Below are 27,247 nucleotides of genomic sequence, written 5' to 3' on the forward strand. Positions count from 1 at the left end.
AGGATTGCACAGGACCTGTTACGAGACGTTTAGAGAAGAAACCAAAGGTTTCAGGAAAGGGCTGGATATGGGTGTTTGGAAAAGGAACAAATGTGGCAAAATAGAGGGATGAAGGGATAAGAAGGATTGGGCATGTGTAAACAGAAGCTGGTTAATACGCTTCTCTGGTTGTGCTGTGCCCCTGAACAACAGTATGTCCTCTCTTAATGAACTCCATTTCTAAGTATTTTCCTGGGTGCAGGTCTGTATTCTATAGCGGGGTGTGTGTGTGGGATCTAAGTGCCAGCACCCAGAGTCAGACCACACGTCACAGGGCCCACACGTCATTGGTGCCAGCAACTGGAGAGTCCAGAATGAGTGGACTTCAGGTCCTAGAAGCTGGACTGGGTGTCAGAAATTGGTATGTCTGTGGTGTCAGTGCCTGCAGTGAGAGTGTGCGATAGAGCCTGTGAGTTCTGGAGAGTATCAAGCTAGGCTATCCAGAGAGTGGATTGTGTGGTCTGAGAGCCATGTGCGTGTCTGTCTCTCAGGTGACACCACAGGAGGGGCTGTTGAGGGGATCATGGGAGTCCCAGTCATCTGCTGTGGAACTCTGCTCGCACGTGTGTGAGGGGGTCCGTATCAGCAAGTGGAGTGGGGCTGAAGACTTGGTGGCCCATATTTCCGGGTGTCAGCATCCAGAGACAGCTACAGGGCAGATTATGTGTCTGAGCCCAGCTGCTGGAGGGGTTCACTTTGTACATATGTGTATACGTAAATATCCCCACTAGCAGACCTCCATCCCGCTCAGAACGAGAGGGAAACAGGAAGAAGCTGTTGGTATTCATGTGACTGCTCTGTGTTTCTCCCTTGTGTTGGTCTGGTCATGTCTATGTGTATATGTGTCTTGTACATGTTTGCGTGTGTGTGCATACTGGGAATGCATGCTCAGCCTCACTACTGTGTGGAGCTGTGGCAGCCTCACCTCTGTTGGGCTCCTGAATTCTGCCCAGCCTGACAAATTATGGTCGTTTTCTCTCAGCCAGCAACCAGCAATTCTAATAAGAAATCCAGTCTCATCTAAGTGCTTACAAAGTACCCATCTCACCTCATTCATGTTGTTGAGAGCTGTACAAGTGAATGAACGCTTGCAGGGATAAGAAGAAAAGATTTCTCTTTACTGGAGTATCTGCCAAGGGGAAAACATAGAATTCATAGCCTACTGGAAAAGTTGTGGTGGAATACCTTACAAAAGCTGTTTGGCTTTCCGAGGAAGTTTCCATCTGGCTGCACTGTCAATCTCTCTATATTAGATTTTAAATTCATTCCTAATGTTTTCTCACTTGCACTAGTCAGTGCTGGTCCTGTTAAGATTGGGTGTTTTTGTGGTAAAGTAAGAAACAAAAATGCTAAACTCTGTTCCAAGAGAGAGATTAACTTGGTTTTCCTGATAAGCTGCACTTCTTTCCTTTTGGGAGGAGTGCAAACATCACTATATGTCTTCTTTCAGATGTGAAAAACCCTTAGGCCTGAATCGCAGATTCCAATAAACATGATAGGGAAAGCTCCACCCAGCCAACTTGTTTACCCCTAACCACAGAGGAAATGTTTCATGTGTTTTTTAGAGATCTTTGTCACTCAAATTACTCTTGGGAGGAAGCCTCTAATAAGGCACAGATTATGTCAAGCTTAGGGTGCAGTTTTACCACACACAGCCACATTGATCAAATATGAATATTTAGCTCCCACCCAAAAACTTGATTCTCTCCTGTTTGGTGTTAGGACTCTTTCAGCTTAGGAAACTAATGTGACTGAAAAGCCAATCCCCTTCCCTTTCTCAGGGGGAAGGGGGGGAAAAGAGAGGAGAGGGTGGAGAGGGACAATTTTTTGCCTGCTTTTCTACCTTGAACTGGCTCATTGGAGTAGAGCTGGTGCTGGCCCGTAGGGATGACAAGAAGAACATGACTATTAGCACAGGAGCAGGACCTGCTTTCATCAGCTGGCAGCTTTCAGATCAGCTGAGGCAATATGTTTAGGCTTGGGTGATCTGATCTTGCTGATTTCCCATGGTAAGGCATCTGAAGAAAAATAATTGTTTTCTTAGCTTTTAGAGCGATGCCAACAATTTGCATTGTGTCTCTTTGCCTTTGGACCTTTTTAAAAGGAGATGTGACGCTAAGAGGCTGGAAACTTGGTAGTCTGAATTTAGGAGACTCTGCTCTGTGGAAGGCAACCTGGAGTAGCCATGTGATCTTGCATCATCATTGTGGCATTCAGAAGTCCCATTTTGCAGGAGAGGGAAGCATTAGCTATATTGGAAAATGTCTCAGCTCCTCATTTCTAGTACTTGATCCTGAGACTGCCTGCAGCATGTAGAGCAGAACAAAACCATGGAAAACTGAACTAATAAAAAGCTAAGAATCGTACCAATTTAACGTGAGATTTTTGACCACTGTATGTGTGCTGCAAACCTCTCTCTTACAGAGCTGATACCAGATACAGATCAGTCTATGTTGTATGTTAGCCTGAGTATTAGAGGCTACAAATGTGCAGTAATACTATTCCACTTTACAATATATGCATACAGTGATTCTGTAGGCTATCCTGTATCATCCTCATAATAACAAATAACAGAGTATTTCTGATCACTTACACCAGGTGGAAGGCAACTACTGTTCTGATGTAATGAAAAGTTATTTGTGTTGCTGACAAATCCTTTTTATTTCAGCATGGCAGTTTGCTTGTGAGAAGTGTCTTGAACAATGAGGCATGACTGTAGGAAGACTGCTGAGTAGTGATGCAAAATTGCCCAGACATGGTGAGGTGAAGATTTAACTGTATCATAGAATCATAGAATAGTTTGTGTTGGAAGGCACCTTTAAAGGTCATCTAGTCCAACCCCTCTGCAGTGAGCACGGATGTCTTCAACTATATTAGTTTGCTCAAAGGCCTGTCCAGGTGTGTTCATAATTTTAAAAATCTTATTTAATGAAGTAATGAGTCCTGGTTTCTGACCTCCTTTAACTTGTTTCTCCAACTCCTCCTACTTGTGTTCTGTCAAAGCTTTCAAAAGGTTAGACAGAGGACATACTGCAACTAATTTTCAACTCCACATGTGCTGAGCCATTAGGTTTTTCCTTAGTGAGGTCAGTAGGCTTGTTTTCATCCCTCTCCAGCTACTAATTTTGTAAACTATGGAGGACGGTATTTATTTTGAAGTTTGAACTACTCTCTCAAAAATAATTGAAGCTGGATGATGGCTTGGAAAGTTACTGTGGGAAGCGAGACAGTTGGACTGTGTAGTGTCTTGTTTCCAGGAAATTGATTGAGAAGTGTAATAGAGTTATAGTTATATATTTTCCCTTAAAAATCTGTTAAAAGTTATAACATGTATAGGTAGTATGTCTTTGGAATTTAGCTTTGTTATCAACTGTAGTTGCAGTGGACTTTTTGTGAACACATGTGAAATGAGGTGAGGACAGAGTATTGATACCAACTTGGTTTGACAACAGCAGTAGTAGCCGTGCCTGCTTCTACTTTTCTCTTGTATTTATAATTTTATTTTATAGTGATCATGTTCTCTAAATTTACATATTACTTAGACCACACTTTTCATGCCAGCTTAAGCAGGTGCATTAAAGAGTGAATCACATAATAGTGGATTTTATCTTGAATTCATAGGTGTGCCACATCAGTCTGACTCTGACTTAAATGGAGCGAGCTAATCTTGTTTTATTTTAGAGCAGGCAGGTGAAGAATTGAGTGATGGGCTGTGGTCTTACAGGCTGTGTAACTTGCAGTATGTTGGTCTGTTCTTAAAACAGGAAGTGCACAAGGAGAATACTTCTCTAATTGCACAGACTCCCACACACATGCGATTGCTTAATAATTGAACCTGTCTGCCCATGATGTTATAAAAAACAGCAAACACAGGTGGTTTACACTGTATTTGTATATTTACCGGATTTTTTTTCATAGTTGAACCCAGGGTTAGAAACTCAATAGAGACAAAATGGGATGTAGCCAGCAGCCTTTGCTTTGGTGTCAGCTGTCAGCCTTATAACTTGCTATTTAGCTGGCACTTAAACCAAAGTCTGTTGCAGTTCCTGGATGTTTTTGTGAGAAACACGAAGTGAAAGAATGAAGAAAGGGAGAAAGACAAAAAGCACAAGGAACATGAAGAGGATATTTTGGAACAGAGAGAGGACTCGGAGGGAGAGAAACTCCTTATAGAGAAGAAAGGGAAAGCATTTCTGAATCTTTCTATGATCTTACAGCAGTGCCGAGATCTGTGTTTTCAGCCTGTGAAGCAGGATGGGAGAAGCTGCCTATTAATTACCATTCAATTTGCTGCAATCATGATGTCTTTTGTACACCTTCAGTATTATTGGTAGTTCATAAAGAATATCTATAGTCTTAAGTTTCAAGTCTTGCCACAACCAGACTAGTGGTCTGCAAGACAGTGACTCTCTCAAAAAACTGTTTGCTTAGAAGCTTGGTTGTGTGGCTTGCCATCTTAGGTCCTCATTCATTTTTCTAAAGAAAACTTGTACTTCTGTCCCTGGCGTGTTAGGAGTGGGATTCAGTCTTCTCAGTTAGTCAGCTGGGTGGCATGCTTTTCAGAGAGCAGATGTATTATTATTTGGGAGTACTCTTCGGATCTATGGTGATTGCTGGCTCAAAAATTATGATGGCATCTGCCTCTCTAATAGCAGATATTGTGTGTGATACAGCTAGGTTTACTCAAATAATTTGGGACTGCATCAAAACCATAATGTACGGATGTGTGGGTGGCAAAAGATGTGATTGAAATGGGATAAAGAACAGCAAGGTAGCAATGCAATTTCCTAACCATTCATTCATGTAGCAACCAGAATGATGAAAGCATCCTAAAGGGCAGTAGGTCTAAGACTGTTTTGGCCTAAAGCCAGTTTTAAAAAAATTGCAGGTGCTAAAATTTGTTGTGAACATAATCAACATTTTCAGTATTGTTCAAGATTCAGTAAAACTGTAATGGATTCATTAAAATGTTAATAAAATGAAGCCATGTACTAGAAGTGCTAAATATATAGTGAAAAAAAATTCAACACCATTATCTTCTGGGTGTTGTGGAAGGATGTGTTTTTCTGGTAGGAAGTAGGAGAGGGAAAGAGCTATAGAACCTGGGCAGAGAGGTATTCAACGATGTAACAGATACTCTTGTTTCAGTTATGATGTGCGGCGGGGTACAGCATCTGGGCCACAATCTGAATGAACGGAGGAGAGTGTGTTGCTGATCCAAGTGCTTCTGTTTGGAAGACTGCACAAAAGTGAGGGGAAGGCTGGGGTAGGATAGACACGTCAGATGTTAATCACCTTCTAAGACCAGGCAGTAAGTGATGTTTTGAGGGGATATTATCTGGTGTTGTTTTTCTTCAGTTAAATACAGTTATCTTGAGTGTACAAATTATGATTTATGTAAGGTTCTACAAATTATCTGCAAAAATTGTATCTTGCAGCCCTCCTGGGAATACTTTTAAGTCAGTTTTCCAGCAGCAGAATATTAGTGCCATATATTCAGATTCTGAAACTTGGAGTGAGCTGTTAAGAGAGTCAGAAGACTCAGTCTGAGTGCAAGTAGCACAGGGCTGTTCACCCCATTGATTTCTCAGCACATTTGGGTGACTTTCCTTCTCGCAAAGCCTGTTTATCTCTTCAGTGATGTTCTGTGATTTTTTGGTTTGGTGTTTGTGGGGTTTTTTTGTTTGTTTGGGGGTTTGTTTGGGGTTTTTTGTGTGTTTTTGTTTGGGGTTTTCTTGCTATAATTATTCTGAACCAACCTCTGCTGATGTCTTAAGGGTTACATGTGTGAGTTTTCTGAAGTGTTGTTTTGAGGGACTATGAATCTTACTAGTGGATGGGTTATATGCATGTGTTCAGTGATATACTGGATGTGCTGGAATTTGTTCACTGCTGTAGCCACTGCAGCCGCCTGTTGGTTTGGATGTCTTTGATAAGACAGCCTCTCCTGTAACATGTGTTCCCCAGTATCTACTCTCTCTTGGCAAAAAGTGCCAGGATTTAGGTGCCTTTTAGCAGTTCCACCTAAAGTTCTTCTGTCCAGCTTTGCTTTAGGAGATGTGAGGCCATGGGATGAGGTGTGGTGGAAATACCAGCAAATAAATGTTTGTAATGGTGTTGCTCTGGTCGGGGTCTAAGACAGAAAGTCACAGCGTGTGCTGCACCCAGGTGTGCAAGTAGCAACTGGAAGCTATCAGGTTTTCATTTCTTCCTGGTCAGAAATTGTTGGGGAGTTACTGAAATTATGGTGTGGGAAACATGCTGCATAAACTAGTTATGTAGGAGGAAGTTTAGCCACCTTGACAACTCCCACCTTCAAACTGTAGTGGTTATACAGTCAATTTTTAATTAAAATCAGCAACTGGCTTTCAGCTAGAGCTAAACTGAGAAATGCCAGGCTGTGGTGAACTGCTCTAGTTCACAGCAGAGTCCTTCAAATGGCACCTTCCAGAGATTTTCAGCTCTGCATTCCATGTTTGCTGGTGGCTAGGGCCACACAGACCACAGGGAGTACTCAGTTTCCTTCAGAGTAAATGGCTTGTTCTAATGGTTGGGAAAGAACCCATCTTAACCCTTCCTGCTGGTCATTTTTGCATGTTGTATCAATAATGATTTTTGTTCCCTTCTTTCTGTAGCATAGGGTATTTACTGGCGACAGCTGTGGGCAACTTGGTTTGAAAAGCCAGATACTTAGCTGGTGCTGGATGCAGGTTGTTCTGACCACAAACTGTAAAGAGCAATCGAATACTGTACTTCAGCCTATACTGTGTTTACTGCATGAACTAATTAAAAAAAAAGAAACACAACACCCAAACCTTCATTCCAGATCAGTTTGTGAATAGAAGGGTTTTTTTTCTGTGTTAAATGCCTTCTGAAGCACAGTGTGGGTTAAGCAGTATGTAGAAAAGGCTTTGAAAGGATTTTAGTTCACTAGAAAGTTAAAGTGGAATTGTAAACTGGGAAGTTATTTTTCTGTGTTTAGGAGGAGGAAGGCAGTTCCGCAGTTGTTCCCTACAGCATATTGTTCATCAAGGGCTCATGCATGACGGTCTGTGCACAGCTATCCAGTCAATATGGTCCTGGCTGCTTACTGTCTGCTAAACTGCATTAAAGGACAGCACATTTTTTTTCTGTCCTGTGTTCTCCCTAGGTGAACAATCCTTGTTACAGCAACGGTTGTTTCATGAATTTGAGGGGAGGCTGACTGTCCTCAGAGGAGGTAGTTACTGGCCTCAGTGTTCTTTCCAAGGTTACATGTTTGATATATAATTTCTCTGATGTCATTTACTTGCTTTCATTATATTTCAGGTATCACAGATGGCAAAGAAAACATTGTTTTTCTTCTCCAAGTGAGTCCTGCAGGATCGCTGATTCAGAGCTCTGCAGTGTGGATTATAAGCTCACCCCAGGTATTCTGTTTCTAGCCTGGTTTACGGGGTGGTGCATGTATTTAGCAGAATCTCTGGTTTCTTCCCTGTGTGTGACAGTAGGTCATTTTGACCAAATGAAAAGGCTGAGCATGATAAAATTGCAGGGTGTTGATCAGAATGGTTCTCTGCAGAAAAATCTCTTCATCTATCAAGTCAGTTTAGTCCTGCAAGCTAAGACCAACATATAAATCAACATAGTGGATGATTTATTTCTCTGAATTTTGAAAACACAGATCACACAACTAGACGCTTATGACCCTATGACCAACTGTAGAGGCTATACCTTGTGCCTGCATGCTGCTGAAGCACAGTATGACATGCCAAGTTCCAGGCTACCAGTACGCCAGAGCCTTGCATACAAAATCATAATCTCTCTCAGATCTGTGAAATCTTTTGTATTCTTCAAAAGACACACGTACAAATACCTTGCCTTTATATCTCCTTGGTAGGAGTTTGCACATATGCATAATCAAATGTATTGCTGCCACTCTCACTACCTGACATATTGATCACTTTGATCAAAACCATCAGAAACAAATATTTGTTCTGTTGTTTCATACACTTAGCTTTTCTGATAACCATGCAGAGCTGTGTTTTAAAGTCAATGGATTGGGTCCTACACCTGCTGGAGCTCCATTTCTGGACAAGGTTTTAGATTTATGCTCTAAGTAATTGAAAGATATTTGCAGTTAAATTATTGGGGTTTTTTAAATATTCCTCCATTTTTAAAGAACTATGCATTTTGCCTTATCTTGATCCATTCCGCTTTATAAAGCCAAATAAATGTCTCCCCTTTGTTAATAATGAAGCTACCTTCACTGTCCTGCTACTGAACTGTTTCATGCCCATAGCAATCATACTCAGTTTTCAGTTATTGTCAGTCATTTCAAGGGGCTGCATAGGCTTGACCTCAGTTTCTGACTCCCACATGATTTTAGGCAACTGTTGTCTCTCAGCAACACAGAGTTAAGGGTAGTGTTTTGTAACTGAAAATCACCATGCCCATGTTGATAATTACCAGTGTTTGTTGGAAGTGGTGCAGTGCACCAGCTGAATACGCCATAGCCCGCTTGCAGATATTTGATTTGTAAAACATCTCTGAAATCCTGAGGTAATTAGGACAATTGCTGAGGCCCTGTGTCACCAACCTCTCTCTCCCGTGTTCACCCACGCCACATTAACTTGAGCTTTGGTGGGAGAAGCCAGATTCAGGCTAAAGGGTCTAAAGAGATGTGAGCTGATGTTCTTACATCTGGTTTTCAGCATACTTGCAGGAAGTCCTATTTTTCTCCATGGAGTGTTAGTTATTTGTCTCTGCCAGCATAGTGTATGTAACATAACTCTACCTTTTTATCTGTTTCTTTGCATACTTTCCGTGGACAAGAAAATGAGTGGTTTTAATTGAAATGTCACTGAGATGGAACATATGATTTAGATTTTTTTTTCTTAAAGCAGAACACATACATGGTTTCTTAAAGCTAAGATTTAGACAAAAAATAAAACCGAGTTTGGCTACTGTTTGGAGAATAGGGCTCTTGAAGTTCTAGAACAGGGGTGCCAAACTCATTTTCACTGAGGGCCACATCAGCCTCGTGGTTGCCTTCAAAGGGCCGACTGTAATTTTAGGACTGTATAAATATAACTACTCCTGCAACCCTAAAATTACAGTCGGCCCTTTGAAGGCAACCACGAGGCTGATGTAACCCCCAGTGAAAATGAGTTTAAGACCCCTGGTCTAGGGGATAAAGTGCTGGCTTCTAGCAGATAAGCCATTGTATTGCCTCGTACAGAAAGACCTGCCCTCTCCTTGGCCTCTACACAAAGGAGTAGAGAAAGGTCCCGATAGGAGGTCTGACACCAGATTTGTGTTTGTGTGTGTTTTGCTGCTCCCTATCACTCACATAACCTGAGTAGCATTTTTTCAGATTTTGGCAGAAGCAGGGTTAGGGAACTCATTCTATTGCTATTCCTACTGCAGTAAGCTGAACCTCCCAATCCACCAGCATGGTAACTGCTTACAAGAGCAATGATTGTAACAGCAGCTGACCCTCATAAAGGGTCACTATATTAGTGGTAGAAGGACATAGCACATTACAAAGGCTTGGTAACTGAAAGCAGAGGCTGTGTACTTACAGAGAATGTGGTTTGGTGACTGTGCTTGCACATGTGCTAGCCACAGCGCAGACCACTAAAAGCCTGTGAACCAGAGAGACAACTGGAAGAACCTGGGTGCATAATAGAAAGACAGCATTCAAAGGTACTGTCATAAATGCATGCTTCACTGTGATCTGTCAAACTTGAGCCTCAGTAGGTGCCTGAACTAAAGAGAGTTCTCCACCTGCTTTAAAGGTTTAAGAAGTCTGTAATGATCATGGCAAGCACTAATTCACTAAACCATCCATGGCTGAAAAACCACTCCCATGGGTTTCCTGTTCCACCTGTATCATCCTCTGCCTCCCACTCAGACCTTTCTTTATGCTGTTCTGTGCTGTGTGGCCAAGCAAGAAATCAAGGAAATTGACTGGGATGAAAAATCACTGGTTTGTTTAGTTATTCCAGTTTATATCTTAGTCTTATACAGCTCCCTGCAAGAGGATATATAAACAGCTGGGCCAGCTATCACAGGGAAGATGAACATGAAAGGTTGGGCAGGACTGACTTTTCAGGAAAAAAATGTAGCCATGCATACCCCTGCATGGGTATCAGTCTGTAAAGGGTTAAGACCTTAAATTCCTGGATGACACAGGAACAGAGGCTGGACTTATGTGTACTCTAAACCATGTATTTTTTGCAATTTCTTTACTGTGGTTCTGAGAGATAACCTACTTCAGTCCATCTTAAAGTGTATGCTACAATTAGGCCATGTTCCTGACTGGACTGCTGCAGATGCTGTTACAATATAAACTTGCAGTGAATAAATAAGTGCCACATTATGCTCAGAATCTTCACAGCGATCAGTGTACCTTTCCAGAACTTCAGATGAGGTTTAACTACATTAATACTGTAAATGGCAGTAGAATGATACTGCTTGAGAGGCGAGTCCTCTGTTAAAACACAAACATTAATCCCCATGTTGAAAAGCATGCTTCATTTGAATTAATTAACAGCTTTTAAAATCAGTCATATCTGATTCTGCTGCTGTCAAACAGCTGATGTATGTAATCATAGAAAAGACTGCTGTTTAGGTCAACTTCTAGTTGTTTTGTACAAACAGTTTTCCTAAAACTGTAGACTGTATAGAGGAATATTTGTTGAAAGAAGTGGAATTAAATGGCTGTAAATAAAGCACGGGGATATTAAAATGTAATAGTTTTATCTAACATAACTTCTGAAATATGAAACATGAAGATAATATGATTAATGGCATTTATCTATAAAGGACTGCAAACGTACATTATCCCTTGATGCCTGCTCAATCCATTGCTACTTGGTCACAATAGAAGGACTGTCCCGTCCCACCAGTTGACATTAGGGATGAGTTAACTCTGAATACTTTGTACGGTAACACAAAGTGACGACAGTCACCCAAGAGGTTCATTGAAATCACGAATTACTCAAAACACTCAGTGGAATTACCGTGATTAATGACTTGGCAAAAGTTTGTAACTATTATCATAAAACTGAGGAAGACTTCAACAGCAGAACTCACAAGGTATTACTCTTATGTATCCAGAATAAAGTTAGAAAAAGATAAAGAGAGAGGAAAAGGAGATAGATTAAGATATCAGAAGAAAGGGAAGATCTCACCACACTGAAGGTCATTGTTCCAGTGACCTTCTCTGTAGCTGTCTTGGTGGTGGGTGCAATGAAACTTTGTTAATATCGCACAACACATACACAAAGCACAGACTAAAAAGTGTCCCAAGTGAGGAAGTTTTATAACCCAGTCCATTTACATGCAAGACAGGAGAGGGGCGACTCATCTCCTCCCTCTCCTCACTCTACATGCTAATTAGGAAGACTGTTCCAGAAATGAGTCAGTGGTCAAAAAATTAGAGGGCTGGTTGCGGTGCTGACCTGAAGTGAGTTGTTTTGTCTGACGGGGTAGCTGGTAGTTTGTGATTTCTCCTAGCAGTTGATTGTCCACTAGATGACCCATCTTGGTAATCGCAGTTAACAGGAATGTGAACCGAGGCCTTGATAGACTTCAGAAGGCAACACCGTTAATTGTCTTTATCTCAAAAATGTATGCCTTGGTTTCGGAGAGACCTTGAAAGAGAAGACATAGAGTGTCTGCCTTCACAGACACCTATCTTTTCCTGTCCAAAGTTGCAAAAACCAGCTGTTTAAGGCATAATATATGCCGTTAATGAGTCCTTTGTTTTGCAAAGGATGGGCGAGATGCTTCAAAGCTGTCACAGGGACCAACCCTGTTCCTTAGCCATTTATTGTTTTTCAATTTTATCCCTATGAAAATTTTTGGCAGAATCATAAAGCATCATTTTATTCCCTTTGTCAAATGTTGCTATAGTATTAGCATAGCTTAGAGATTTTCAGGCAGAAGCATCTGATAATAATTTAGTTATTGTTTTCACATGTTACTTAACTACATTCATTTTTAAAGCACAGTTTTATAGACAGTTATCCATTGTATTTTGCTTTCCCTTTCCAATGTTTACCTTAGAAGTGGGGTGTAGTGGTTATTAGTCTAAACAAGAAAAGAATCAAAGATAATTTCTATTTACTTAAGTGAACCTTGACACTTTGATTATGAAAATATTATTTATGCAGTTTTCTGTGATCTTTTATGTTTGTGGCTTTTATTAGTCTCATGAAATAAGCCGTTCCTTATTTTTCCCATTCTCAGACAAAACAAAGGCTAGTTACTGTATGCCAAATGAATGGATTCTGCTGTGTGTGGGAAATGTCACTGGCTATGGGAAGGCTTATCTCCACCTGAGTACCTTGAGGCTGCAGTGTTGTTATTGTGGTTATCACATATGCATTAGTGTAAGGTGATCCTAGTAGCTTTAGAGAAAAGGAAAGAACTTGGAGAAATACAGGACCAAATTCTCATTTTTTTTCCCCTAAAGTTCCTGGGACTTCTACTGCAATAAACCAAAGCAAATTCTTGTGGTGAAGCATCAATAAGCTTGCTTTCGCTGGATGCTACCATTTACTTTAGTTATTTTGTGTATTAATTGATATGCTATAGGTTTCACATAAATAACATAGAAACAATGGACAAAGGCTGCAGTAGTACATTGGTTCCACCTGAAACCTTTCACCGTTGAAGCCAAGGAGAAGGTATCCAAGCCAGCACCTCGGAAATGGAGACATTGTTTACATATTTCTGTGTATACTTCTTTTAAGTCTTACAGTAATAATCAGACACCCTTAATTCTAGGAGCTTAGTCTTTGTGGAACTTGCAAGATTGTTGAAGATAGGAAGGAATGTAAGAAAAGATACACTGCCCCTCAGAACCTGGTTCCTGTGTTTGTGTAAATTGCTTTTAAGAGGCATTTTCTCAGTAACCTAAACTTGCTTTGATCCCTTTTCCTTTCCCTTTCAACTCTGGCACAATCATAAGGCAAACCTTAATCTCCCTGTGTACCTTACATGTTAGTAAGGGGAGGGATTTTTTTGTCCATGAAGAATGTCTTATATCAAGGAATTTTTGCTGTGAACACAAATGTTGTGTAATTATTTATTTTCCATGTGATTTCAGGAAGAACTTTTCTGCACTGCACAAATTGAAGTATGTAAATAAGATACATTGAATGTTATTGTTCCTACTCACTTGGCTGATTTTTACTTAGTAAATAGGAAAGGTGATTTCAGGACAGGCTTTTCCATACTGAATAATTGTTTGTACTTCAGTGTGTTAAACAGAACCTGTTAATTGTATAGTATAATACTGGCTCTCTAAGAAGAGCCTAGAAGTAGAAAAGGTGTACATTTGCTCAATCAGAAAAGAGCATGGTATGTGTATGTGGCTCCATAGAATGTATTTGCTGCCCCTTGTACAGACAGTGAAATATGAAGCCAAACATGAGAAGTCTACAAAATGATGGACCTTAACAGGATTTGGATCAAATATGTGCTTTCCTACAGGTTTTAGCTGGCTTTAGATCAGACTGTGAAAGTACTAAAAATGGAGACGTATTTTGGAAGGGAAAATGTAAAAATCAGCTGATATGGAATTGATTTTCAGACAGTGTCTTGCTTGATAGGCAGCTTACTGTGTGTCTGGTGCTGGAGAAGTCATGTGTCCTCACTTTCTTGACTAATAAAATGGAAATTATACCAGCTATCTTCCCAGCCACCCTCTAAAAGTTGAGTAATGCTCACTAGAGTTCTGTGATGAAAGGTGTGTGTTTGTAACAGTGGTCATTTAACATTCTTATTACCTGTGATTTAATTAAAAGTATATGAGTAAATTACGTAGTACGTTTTTTAACTCAACAGTGACTCAGACACGATGGCGATCATGATGTGTGGTTTGTTGTGGGTTGTTTTTTTAGTGGTATCTGCATGGGTAGGACTGGTTTACTGTTTCCATGCTGACTTGGTATACCTGATATTTAGATGGAGTTGCTGTCTTTATATATGTGTGTTTCTGCACAAGACTGGGGACAGCATTGATTACTGTTACGCTGACACTATGGATGAAGCTTATGAGGGCCTGATTCTCTGTTCTGAGATCATCTCCAAATCTGTAGTTACCATCCTCAGTCATGGTTCTGCTAGCAAAGGGAATTCATCCAGCTTCATTATTCATGCCATGGAATAGTTGCTCAGGAAAAGCTATTGGTGACTGTGACATGTCTTCAGAAATCCATTGGTCAGGAAAGAAAGAAGAGAAGCTGAAGTGCTGGAAGAAGTTACCTGATCTGTCCATACCAGCACAGACAATATCAAGCATCTAGTTCAGAAGGGCATCGAGAATACGGGCTCTCTGTACTTTCACACCAAACACCATGAGCCACAATGCCATTCTTTATGCCTTGTTGTATAATTAAGACGTGTCATAAAAGATCAGAAGCCAGTTTCTATCACCTTTGACACAGGTATAAAGCAGGAGTAGTTCTGCTGGCATTACTATGAAATGAGAGGAGACTGCAAAATACCTGTTAGCAATAGTCAAATTTAATTTACTTGGAAGAAATGTGGGTGCCACTGTGTACTACAAATTTCAAGGAGTTATGATCCACTCTAATACCACAACATTGTTCAGTGTTTTTACCTGTGAAGTAACTCTCTACAAGACCAATTGAGATTATGAATCTGACAGCATTCCTCATTCTTGTCAGGTGAAAATTGTCATGGAAGTGACAGTGATAGCTGGCCAGCCAAGTTACATTCTCAGTGCTTTAAAAATATAGGGATTTTGCTCACCATTTGTTGTTCAGATTATCTGATGTGGTTTTGCTAATGCTATGTGATTTTGAAGCAATTGACAGTAGGTGATCTGAGATGGGATGACAAACCCGTCATCACTGACTGTTGATTCAAACACAATGCAGCAACACATTGGAAGTCTGATGATGAATGAGTTCCTGCGATGCCTTAGTGATTCAGTCCAAAGCAGAGGAGTGGCCACCTTACCATTAACTACCACCACTTTGTTGCCAAGCTGTAAATATGCTTTTGGAACCCACAGACTCTGGCTAGAGCTTTCCCATTAGCTTCAGCCTCTGAAGGATCTAAAGCTAAAGTGTCTATATTTAATCTCTGCTGAAAATCAGGTGAGCCTGCTCTTTTGTGAGTAATATGAAAGCTTCTTTATTCCAGGGAAGCAATGGTTATGCTGTTGGTAAGTGTTTAGGAAAACCTAACTGAGCTGGTTGCTTGAGTAGGGGGCATAAGGGTAGCTGCGTAACCTGCAGGAAAGGAGTTTGTTTCTGTGAGGGAGTGAGTCTCAAAATTCTTGTTTATTTCTTCATTCATTAGCTTTTGAGTGAAGGCAAGGGTTAATTAGCAAGTAGGATGCAAAAAAGTATTTCAGAGAGCCGATTCATTGTAATATTTCTGTGAAATTCAGGTCATATATTCTATTTTTGTATTCTTACACATGAAAATGCATGAGAAAGCAAGTTTATCCACCCCCTGGCTTTGCACAGCCTTCGGTCACATTTTGAGAGAGAAAAAAAATTGGCTCTTAGCAGAGCTAAGTCTCAAAGAGAAGTTAAAAAGTGAGTTTGACCTCTACAGCCCAGCTTTGCAAAGACAGTATGTGGTTCTGTATTGTGTAGAGTGGTAGGAGGATGAAAGAGTAAGAGCCCTAGCTTTTATTGCAAGACGCAGAACAGAAGACCCTCCAAACAGCAAATGTATAGAAAATTCTATTCTGCCTTGATGCATTAAAGACTATTTTCATCTGGCTGCATAGTAATCTTTTGGCTTAGTCCTTGGCTTGAATTTGACCATAACGTATGTGTATTTCCACAGACAATTTCAACTTGTGACTCCTTGTACACAGAAGATTTGAGATAATGGATTGTTTGCTGAATGTTTTGGTTGCTTCTTCTCTGCATTAATTGGTTTTATGCAGACTTACTGAGTATATGGAGAGGAGTAGGAAAGAGTACATATTCAATATGATTAATTATGTTTGCAGATTCCTTAGAAAATAGCCTATAAAATATGGTGTCTTCTGTTTTTCTTGGAAGAGGTTTAACAGCAGTGAGTACTGTGCTTCAAAATGTGTCCTTTGAAGATGAGTTTTATTTGTTGCTTAGCTTGGTGTTTTAAATAAAAACTCCTTGCATATTCTGGTGAATATTTACAGGTGAAGGAGGGAGTCAAAGCAGCCACATAAGAGCGCCAGGTATATTAAAGTGGGGAAAAAAGTAGTTACCTGAACTGTGAAACCCTGGAGCTAACATCCATATTATTGCTAACTGGTACATTGGCTCTGTGTCATCTTGAAGTGGGTCAGTCACAAGCTCAGTCTGAGCAGTACTCAGCTATTCTTTGAAAGGCTTTTAAATCAAAAGCTGACTGCCACAGAGCATTTGAGAGATGGAGGTTATAGGTCTTAGTAACAAACAACAAACTGTAGGGCAAAAGTTGTCTCTTTCAAGTGCCTTCATTTCCTGACAATGTCACTTAACTAAATTGTTCCAAGACTAGTTTTGTTTAAAGTCTTCTTTCCCTGACCTTTATCAGGTTTCAGGATCTCTGGAGCTGAACATTCAGGATATCTGTGTTTGAACATTACTCAAAGGGTCATGTCCGATATGACAATAATCTCCCTGGGGTTCAGCCCTGAGCTTCTCATATTTTGCTGCCACAGAAAGAATGACTGCTTATAAAATCATTGTTGGAGTATCCCTCCATCATGCCATTAGCAAAAGGAAAAAGAGGCACTTCTCTGCTGGTTTTGTGTGGCTGCTGCTTGCTTGCTAATTGGCTGGATGATAATCTTTCATCTCTTTGGGAGAGGATCTCTTTTTGGCACTTATGTTCTATTGTGTGTGTGCAGGGTCTAGTGCACCAGATTCCTCTTTGCTTACAGATGTGTTACTTGTGGTGCTTTAAAAACAAACCAAAACCAAACAGTTAAAAACAAACAAAAAACCACAACCAACCAACCAAACCCCCCTCCCTACCCACCCTCACCCACCCCCAGCTTTTTTCTCTTCTTTTCTGCCCCTTAGCAAACCTTTGGGCAACTGTCTTCAGAGGAATTTAATGCTTTCCACACAAAGCCTTGTAAAATTTTCAGGGGCATTATTTGTGCTAAGGAAAACAGTGGAGCATATGTAATCCTATTATGAGAGAGGCACTGATAAGGTAGGATTTTTGTAACACTGCGCAAATTTAAAACGTATTATGTTACTTAATTTAAGTAATGCACAGCATGAAATGTTTACTCCCTGTCTTTAAATCATAAAACCTTTAAATCATAAAACCTTCAGTACTAAACCAAAAGCCTAATTGAGATAGCCCTTGTTTATCTACTAATCACCTACATTAAGTGATTATAATGATCTTCTGCACATATATATAAGAACAAATTGGAACTAATGCAGTAATTCATCTTTTTTCCGTCAAACTGTCAAAAACATTCTTTGTTGCCAGAGTAGGTTAGATGGAACAACACAAGATCTATGCTCTTCCTTTGCAGGAATGAAAATGCCAAGTATTCCCTTGTAGAGAAGATTAATAGAGCTATACAATAAGTGGCAGCTTCACCATTGCTTTTTAATCTTTCTGCATAATCCAACAGAAAATTAAGACCACTACTGAATTTCTGAAGATAGGTCAAGAAAAATAACGATATCCGTACAGTTCTGTGGGAAACAGGAATTATTTTTGTGCGATACTGTAGCTTTCACTTTAACTAGGTTCTGTGACGTTTGAAAACAACAAAGAGCTCATTAAAAATAGAGAACAAATATGGAAAAATCTTGCTCAGGTATTTTTTTCTTGCATGGAAGAGCACTAAAATTATGGTGGATGCTTCAAGGCACAATCGGTTGCTTTAGGAGCAGTTAGATAAGACTTCTAAGTTGTCACATAGTACTTTGTCTACTAAATTTGTATATACATAATGCATGGTATGCATTCACTGTAAAAATGCAAAAAAAATATGTAAAGGTTTATTTAAAAATTATCTAAAGATGAGAAAATTATAAAAGATTTGTTGATTTCCCAAATTTTTGATAAGAACCTCTGTTTGGGTAGATATTTAAAATGGGCAGAGTAATTAATTCCTTTATACTTTAACAAAAATAGGATTTTTTTTTTTTTAAATGTTCATCACATTAGAGTTAGACAGTTTTTAAGGCTAGCTTGTTACATATTAGCTTTTCAGCTCATAATCACTAGAAAATAAAACTGACAGGCCCAGATTTGAGCTTACCACTAATGTATATTGTTTCCATATCTATAGGGACATGAAGCCTTTCGGGAAGGCTTTCGAGAGGAAGAGCTAGTAGACTTCCCTGAAGTTGATAAGAGCTTCTCTGAGAAGACAAGAAGGGCCTGGAGGACCTGTGATAGCAAGCAACTGTTCTCAGATACCTGCATTAAATTTCAGCTCTGCTTTTCTGCCAGCTGCTGCAGAGCAGAGGATTAGCAGACATGTCCATAGCACTGAAGCAAGTCTTTAATAAAGATAAGACTTTCCGCCCAAAACGCAAGTTTGAACCTGGAACCCAGAGGTTTGAACTTCACAAACGAGCGCAGGCCTCTCTGAACTCAGGCGTGGACTTGAAAGCGGCTGTGCAGTTGCCCAGTGGAGAAGACCAAAATGACTGGGTGGCTGTCCATGTTGTTGACTTCTTCAACAGGATCAACCTCATTTATGGAACTATTTGTGAGTTCTGCACAGAGAGGACCTGCCCAGTGATGTCTGGAGGCCCCAGGTATGAGTACCGGTGGCAGGATGATACGAAGTACAAGAAGCCCACGGCATTGCCAGCACCCCAGTATATGAATCTTCTCATGGACTGGATCGAGGTGCAGATCAACAATGAGGATATATTTCCTACAAATGTAGGTAAGTGTGAGGGAGAAGCCCTAAAGCATGAACCGCCTTTCATTCTGTGTACTAAGCACGTTTGTGGCGCGGAATGACCTTACAACCCTTGAAGTTATTAGGAAGGTATGCATTTATTTATGACGCCGGACACACAGGGAATCATTTCACCTAATGCGTGTGTAAAATTACAGTAGCTGTGAGTTTGGTTAAATGCAGTAAAGTGTTACATATTCATGAAAGTTTTAGGAACGCCTGTACATATTCATAACCTGTCCCCGAGAAGGCGGTTCATATTACACTGAGTTCCGGGAGACCATTTCCACAGTCTCCACCTCTGGCTCCTCCTGGTTGCAGCTGCGCAGTGATCGTGAACCCGGGTCCTCTTCTCTGTACACGGTCACCTTTGGTCCAGTGTGATGAGTTGGTTAGGTCTCAGACTGCTGAGCTGGTTAAAACTGGCATATCTCCTGTCCTGTGCCCGAGTTTCTGTAATCTAGTTCACCCAAGGATGCACCCAAGGATTATTATTTTTGCAAGGCATCAGTGAAGTCCTGTTTTTCGTACAGTGAGTTACACAGAGCTAAGCAAGGGTAGGCAATAGTGATGTGTGTTAAAGGGTTAGCTCTCTAAGTGTCTTTAGTGATGCGGGGTAGGGTTAGTTCTTTAAGTGTTAGTTATTAAGTGTTAATAAATTAGTTGTCAATTCCCTGTATCATTTCCCCCTTTTCTAAGAAGTTAGTAAATTCTTTTACTAATATGATTCTTTACCTAATGTCTTTACAAAGTACCTGTTAGATTCTAGCTCCTGTCTTAGTTGATGTTTCTTCCAGTTGCTATAAGTATTCCTGGTACTCTGGCAACACCACAAGAAGCACCTCATCATCATACAGACCAGTATCCCTAAAGCTAATATTCCCACTAAAGCTAGAAACAAGGATCGTAACCAGGCCAAATTGGGAAGTCAGGAAGTAAGGCCTTTCCATAAATTAGAGAATTCCCATGATGGAATGTCTTTAGTAACTAGATGGAGGATTTGAGATTGTTCCCTTATCTTTTGAATACCTGTTTCTACCCATTTCTCCTGATTAATATATGAGCAACAGCTTTGGTTTATCACCACACAAACCTCTCCTTCTTTTGCAGTCAGGAGGTCTAAAACCGTGCGATTTTGTAGGACTATCTTGCTCAGTGATGATATCTCTTCCTGGAGCCCCTGAAGAGCATCCACAGTGGTATTTTCGATTTTGTCTATTGTGGCTGATATATTTACTGTGGCTTTTTCTATTTCACTAACTCCTAGTTGGGGAATAAACCATCTAGTAAAACTATGAAATCGCGAGGGCCTCTTTACAAGAGGGTTACTCGGCACTGAATGCGTTTTTCTCCATAAAGTTCTGACAATACCTGGGGGTGGGTATGAATGGTTAAACACCTTTTCTTGAGGTACTGTGTATCCACCTGTACAATGGCCTTGCCAATTTTCGGGTAGGCTTTTCCTGGCTCGTCTATCTCCGCAAAGCCATCACCACCCAGGAGCTAGATTGCAATTTGTTGCTATGTTGGAAGAGAAACTAGAGTTCTCAATGTTTTGTATGCTGTAATTAAATCCCAGTTCTTTCAGCTTAGTTATATCAAAGATTCCAATACCTTGTGACTGACTACATTCACTGTCATTTGGAAGTTTTTCCCAACTGGTGGTTTTACCTATGGAGTTCATACATCTAGAATAAATTATAATTTCAGTCTGATTCCAAGGTACCAATTTGAAATGTCTTCCTGTTGTTTTACTCAGGTCCTGCCCATAAAGGCAGGCTTGCTTCTGATTTGCATCCAACTTTCCCCCTCCACCCTCTTCCCTACTCCAGTGTGGATGGGGTACTCCGAATACTGGAAATTCCATTCCTCTTGGGAGGGCCGTGCATATCCAACAGTCTGAAATGTTCAAATTGTTCCCAATCATCTGGATGAGCTTTACATACCAATTTTTTTGTATGCCAACTGTGTCCTAAAGCTATAATCGTGAAAAATACGACTTTCCAGGCTGCACCTGAGTTACCCTCCATGGTGTTTTCCAGGCCTTCTTCACTCTAGAATGATGGATCCAGGCGTTCTGTTCTTTAATCTTGATAGCAGTGAAGGACGTCAGGAGGACTTGAAATGGACCTTCCCATTGTGATTCCAAAGTCTTTTCTGCAAGAGACTTCACATACACATAATCTCCTGGGTGGATGTTATGTACTGGTCCATCCAAACCCCTACTCCGAGTTCCAAACACGTTTCCCAGTTTTGTTAAGTTGTTTACCCAATGCCACCATGTAAGAAGGCATAATCTCATCCTCCACTTGTGCAGATATCCCTTTCTGTACACTATAGGGTCTCCCCTATAGGATTTCAAAAGGACTCAACCCTTCCTTTGCCCTTGGCCTTTTTCATATGCAAGAGGGCCAAAGGTAAAGATTGAGACCAAGCCAAATTCGCCTCCTGCCCCAATTTTACAATTTGTTGTTTAATTAGATGATTCTTTTTTTTTTTTTTTTTTTCCTACCTGGCCACTGGATTAAGAATTATAAGGTGTATGTAGTTGTCAGTCTATTCTCAAGTACTGACTGATTTGCTGTACAATTTTTGAAATACAATGTGGCCCTTTATCAGAGGATATATCAGCTGGAACACCAAACCTTGGTATTATTTCTTGTACAAGTATTTTAGTTACCTCCCAAGCTTTTGCTGTTCTGGTAGGAAGTGCTTCTGGCCAACCTGAAAAGGTATCAGTTAGTACCAACCAATATCAGCACCCGCCTTTTCTTGGGAGTTCCGAAAAATCAATTTGCCATTATTGCCCAGGTCCATTTCCTTTCCCAATTTGACCCATTTCTGGCTTAGGTGTATTATTAGGATTAGTCTGGAGGCAAAGATCGCATTGCTGTGTCACCTGTCTTACAGTAGTATACAAATTTGTAGTTACTATTTTTGATCAAATGTTTATATAATGCTTCTGCTACTAAAGGCCAAACTAAATAGAGGGTAACAATAAGTTTTCCCTTGTGGGGTGTGAGCCCACCCTTCCTCATTACATGATTCATCTAAATCTGTAATACATTTCTGGTCTTCCTTAGTATATTCTGGCTCACCTTCTAAAAGCCATCTAAAAGTCGGGGACTAGGGCACTTTCCACTTTTACCTTTTGCTTAGGCACCAGTTTTGCCTCTCTGTCCACCAGCTCGTTTCCTTTTTTCCAATTCCGAGCTCACTTTCTGGTGCGCCTTGATATGCATGATTGCCACCTTAGGAAGTTGAGCTGCCAATATTTCTTTTGCATGTTTGACATGTTTGCCTTGGGAGTTCAAGAGTCCTTCTTCTTTCCAAATTGTTCCGTGCGCATGCACGACCCTGTAGGCACACTTAGAGTCCATATAAAGGTTCACAGTTTTACCTTCAGCTATTTCCAGAGCACAGGTAAGGGTGATTATTTCTGCCTTTTGTGCTGAAGTACTTTTAGACAGAGGTCCAGATTCCATCACTTCATGGCTAGTACTTATAGCATAACCAGCATGCCTTTCACCATTCAGGATATTGCTGCTTTTGTCCGTAAAACAGTTCTCAGTGTTCTCCATAGGATTGTCCTTTAGATCTGGTTGGCTGGAGTATGTTGCTTTGATGGTTTCCAGGGAATTACGATGAACTGGTTTTCCAATGTTATCACTGAGGAAAGAAGCTGTATTGACAATGTTAGTGATGATGATTTAGCTTGATATTTGAGAAATCTTTGTGGGGAAAGCCAGTGTCTCCCTTTTTGTTTTAGAACTGTAGACACCATGTGGGATACTAGCACAGTCATTTTCTGACCCGTGGTAAATTTCTGGGCCTCCTGTATGTTCACAGTACCACTGTTGCAACTGCCCGCAGGCATCCAGGCCACCCTTTTGCACTTGCATCTAATTGTTTGGAGAAATAGGCCGCTGCTCGTCGGTACGGGCCAATGTCCTGTGCACAGGAAGAGTTGCTAAAAGCAAGCCCATTATTTTCATGTATTGCTGATCATTTACCTCCAGAGTAATTTCTCCTTTTTTTATTGAATCTGATTACTGCACCCATTTGTTCCAACAAATTTCTCCCAAAAAGGTTTCAAGGAATTGGACGTATATAGAAATTTATCAATACCTACTTGTTCACCCAAATTGTATTTCAAAGGTTCACAAAAATATGCCCTTTCACTTTGGCCAGTGACTCCCTTTACCTACTATGTAATTGTTACTTATTGTCCATCCATCAAAAATTTCACTTGTTTCTGTTCATTCCAGGTTCACATCAGTCTTTTTCAAAACTTGCTACTGCCCGTTTCTCTCTGCCTACTTCCTCTGTACCTTCCCCAACATGCATTTTTCCAATATATATACTGACCTCTCTCTGAAGGCTTCCAAAGCCTTCCAACTTCTTCAGTTCCATACTTTCTTATCCTTTCATCAATGTTCCTTTTCCCTGTTCCTGAATACTCTCCAAGCTTCATCTAACAACATTTCCAAATTTCTACTTTCTGCTGCCCTCAGTTTCTATAACTTCCCTAGGGGAGCTCGCACCATTTCAGGTGTCAGGCTACCCCGAGAGGCATACGGCTTGTCCTCCCCCCGCCTCCTTCCCCCTCCGCCGCTTCTAGCAGTGTTTTATTTCTTTTCTTTTTTTTTTTTCTCTGTATTTTTCTTTCTCTCCTTGCTGCAGTTTGGACACAGGCAAGGCCACACGGACGGGGGACGTTAAGTTTATCTTACAGTTTAGCACAGGCTTGTGATTTATGTTACAACACAGGCCTGGGATATTTTGCTTTCTTGTTTTTCCATTTAATTCCAGTCATAATACACTTCATATGCAATTCTAATTAGCTCAGCGATAGTGACGTTCCTCAGTCCCATTTACCTTTGCAGACGTCACAAAAACAACATATTAAACATAAGTCTATTATTTCTATTTTCCTAGATCAGTTCAATTCAGTTCATATTCTAGCCACTTACAAACCACTTTTAAATACAATCTCCCAGGCTCCCATCCATCATAACATTTAGTTTGTTCTTTTTCCATATCTCCGACTAGCACATAAATTCAATACGGATCAGAGTCTAACAACTTAAATCCTTTCCTGGTCCCAAAATTATTAGATAACAATAAAAGCAAATTATCTTAAAGTACTGTATCTCATCCTATTTTCCAAGTTCTGCACAACAACATTTAGTTGCGACTAATTGATATAACCCCATATTCAAACCACAAGTGAATACAATATTGTTTCAAACTTTCTTTTATCAGGTTTCCCCACTAAGTTACTCTAATGTGTAAGGATGCATCCTAAGAAGATCAAGATGGTATTTTAGTATTTTAACGGAACCGGTTCCCATTTTGTTATTACATCCCTGATTTCAGAGGGTGAAAAACATATCTGCATATGCTTTCTTACATAGTACGCATTGTAATTTTAACTCATATGTCACGTGACTTAAATCAAGGTGTTTTAAGCTCATATTCTGCTTTATACAGATCACATGCCAAAGCGTACCGCCAGAAACAGCAATTACTGTAAGTAATTGTAACCAGCTGCTGAGTTGGTTAAAACTGGCGTATCTTCTGTCCTGTGCCCAAGTTTCTGTAATCTAGTTCACCCAAGGATGCACCAAGGATGCACTCAGGGATTATTATTTTTGCAAGGCGTCAGTGAAGTCCTGTTTTTTGTACAACAAGTTACACAGAGCTAAGCAAGGCTAGGCAATAGTGATGTGTGTTAAAGGGTTAGCTCTCTAAGTGTCTTTAGTGATGCGGGGTAGGGTTAGTTCTTTAAGTGTTAGTTATTAAGTGTTAATAAATTAGTTGTCAATTCCCTGTATCATGTTCTCTTCCCAAACTAATTTTTAGGGACTGTGAAATTCAAGCCTTTAATCAACAGGTGGAGAGGAAGAGGGTATCTTGCAGGAATAATGTGAAATGTTAACTGTGGATGCTAGATATGGTGGGGTTTGTTAGCCTAAAATGTGTTCATTCTAGCCATTTGTTCCTGGTAGGCCTCCCTGGTTAATCATTAAGGTTGGTCAGCCTTGCATTGTTAGCTTGTTGAAAGCTGATCAAATTTGCTTTGCTGTGCATTTTGCCTGGCAGACACAGAATGGAAAGAAAGCAAAGCCTAATTAGAGTGGTATCCTCCCTTCAGAGTGTGTACAGCTATGGGCATTGCAAAGCAGTGTAGAAGTCAGGAATGCAGTGGACTCTGCCTTCCCACCCTCTCTCGACTTTCCATCCAAAACTGACAAATTGGGAAGTGAATTACTCTCCAGATACTGTTTCTAATATTATATATAGCTAACAAGCTTTGCTGTGATTTAAACAGATAGCTCAGATGAGAGACCTGTTAAGGGCAGCACAATTTTCCTTTTATAATACTAGTTTTCCTGAAGAGCTGGTCAAGTAGGTGAAATTATCTTCGCTGGAATAATTCCCTCTGGATGAGGAGGACTTTGCAGAAGAGCACATTGTGGAGGCTAGGCAACCTAAATCTTTAGTTGTGACTGCAGGTAATAAGAACAGACAGGATGTTATGCCTTAGAGATGTCACTTCTTGCAAGCAGAAAATGAGGAGCTTGCTGTAAGAAATGTGAGATGTTTTATATGTAAGTACTTGGCCCGGATAAGTAACAAACAAGAAGAATGCAAGTACTTTAAAATTAGTTCAGCTGAATATTTTGCAGGTTACATGCAGCTGGGGCCTGTGGCTAATTGATAGATGATACATCAAGAGGCTGCATCTATTAGCATTTCCTGACCTTTGAAATACCTTGTTCTTGGCCATGATAGCTAATTGTCTGGACAAACTTGGGGTTTGTTTCCCAGTTCTTATCACTTTTCTACACTAACAGATAGAAAGAAGGCAGTAAATATATCTTTTAATCTGTACTTTGCCAGCACAGTGACAAGAAGGAAGATTTCAAAGAAAGCAGTACTACATATTTTGTGCAGTGAAAAAATCGGTTTGATTTCTCAAGCATTTGTTGTTTTATGTTTCTTCAGGGTGAGTGATTTTTGGAGTTGAAGGTGCAGTGAAAGATGCGATTTTGCTTCCATTGGCATTTCTGCAGGATTTTGTTATACCAAGTTTCCATCTTGGAGTATTTCAGTATTACTGTGTGGTCTTGCAGTTTGCGCATGCAGAAAATGTGGTCTGCCTGCAAGCACGAGGTAATCATGCACTGGCATGCTGATGGGCTACATTGAACCAACAAATAAATCTACAACACACAAGCTCTAGATGCTCCCCCCTTATGTTTATAGTAAAATACATCCGGAATAAATTTTATCCTTAAAGGGTTACCTGTTGTAAGCCTAAGAATGGAATAAGTAAATAGCCTTAATCTACTAATTTTCTTCTGCGAACAGCTCCTGCTGTTGTAGATTAAATTAAATCTGAAGAAACTGAGGAAGGGGAAGGAGTAGTGGTCTCTAAAATGGGACTTGACTCTGATACAACTCAAAACAGGAATGCTTGATATCTTTGAAAAATCTTCATCTCACTCTGAATTGACCTAAAGGAAGGGGAAAAGTCTGCCTGAGGCTTCCTGGGGCCATGGACTGCACCATGGTTGAATTACAGACCAAAACGACTGGACAGTCCCATAAAGAGATTTTATAGATACCCTTTAGAGCACTGTTCATGGAGCAGGACATTCATATGTATTCTACCATCCCCTCCTCTTGAGTCTCTGTTGCAGATACCTTAGCGGCCACCTGCACACTTCTCATTATCTTCTTCAGTCACCAATTTGCAGTATGAAACTGTTGGTACAATTGCTCGGGAGGCCTTAGATCTTACAGTTCAGAAATAGATGCTGTGCTGAAGTTGTCTTTCTGGGTATTTCTTCTCTTAGCAAGTCCCGCAGGCACCCAGAATGCCTAAAGGGAAGTTTGAGTCTGTTCCTGGATAAGTTATTTTTCTTTCAAGGAAATCTTCCTGTTTTATTTGCACATCAAGTCTGTGTCTGTAAATGGAGATGATACTGCCTGCCATCCTGTCTAAGTACTACTAATAAAACTGTTGAATGAAGTGCAGTCACTCAGCATGTGTATGGTTACATGTCTTGCTTTTTACAACTGATCAAAGAGAGAAGCTTTGTTATTGTGTTGGGTACTGTTATTGTTTCTACCTGTTCTGCATCAGCCTTTGGTTAGATGCACCATAGACTTAGTATTAATGCAAACCTCCGTTTTCATTTGGAGAAATGAAAGAAAGTGAAAATTACGATTGTTCATTTTTCAAAGCAGTTGAAATAGATCTTGAAATATGATATACTCAGATGTGAAAACGAAACAGACTTG

General features: G+C 40.3%; 1 protein-coding gene across 8 annotated transcripts in view; it reads left to right on the forward strand.

Moving 5' to 3' along the window:
• The window catches only part of MOB3B (MOB kinase activator 3B), a 92,296-nt gene that overhangs the window by 11,797 nt on the left and 53,252 nt on the right, over positions 1-27,247 (forward strand). For 3 of the 8 annotated variants that reach the window (XM_005499212.3, XM_065046305.1, XM_021298930.2), the window contains exons 2-3: positions 7,348-7,448; positions 18,311-18,919. In XM_005499212.3, the coding sequence (XP_005499269.1) occupies positions 18,502-18,919 (418 nt within the window). In that variant the 5' untranslated portion in view covers positions 7,348-7,448; positions 18,311-18,501. Of the gene's footprint in view, positions 1-7,347; positions 7,449-14,940; positions 15,159-18,310; positions 18,920-27,247 lie in introns of those variants that run through there. The other 5 variants (XM_065046310.1, XM_065046309.1, XM_005499213.3 and 2 more) reach the window with 3 other exon arrangements.

Source organism: Columba livia, chromosome Z, assembly GCF_036013475.1.
Source record: "Columba livia isolate bColLiv1 breed racing homer chromosome Z, bColLiv1.pat.W.v2, whole genome shotgun sequence".
NCBI lineage: Eukaryota > Metazoa > Chordata > Aves > Columbiformes > Columbidae > Columba > Columba livia.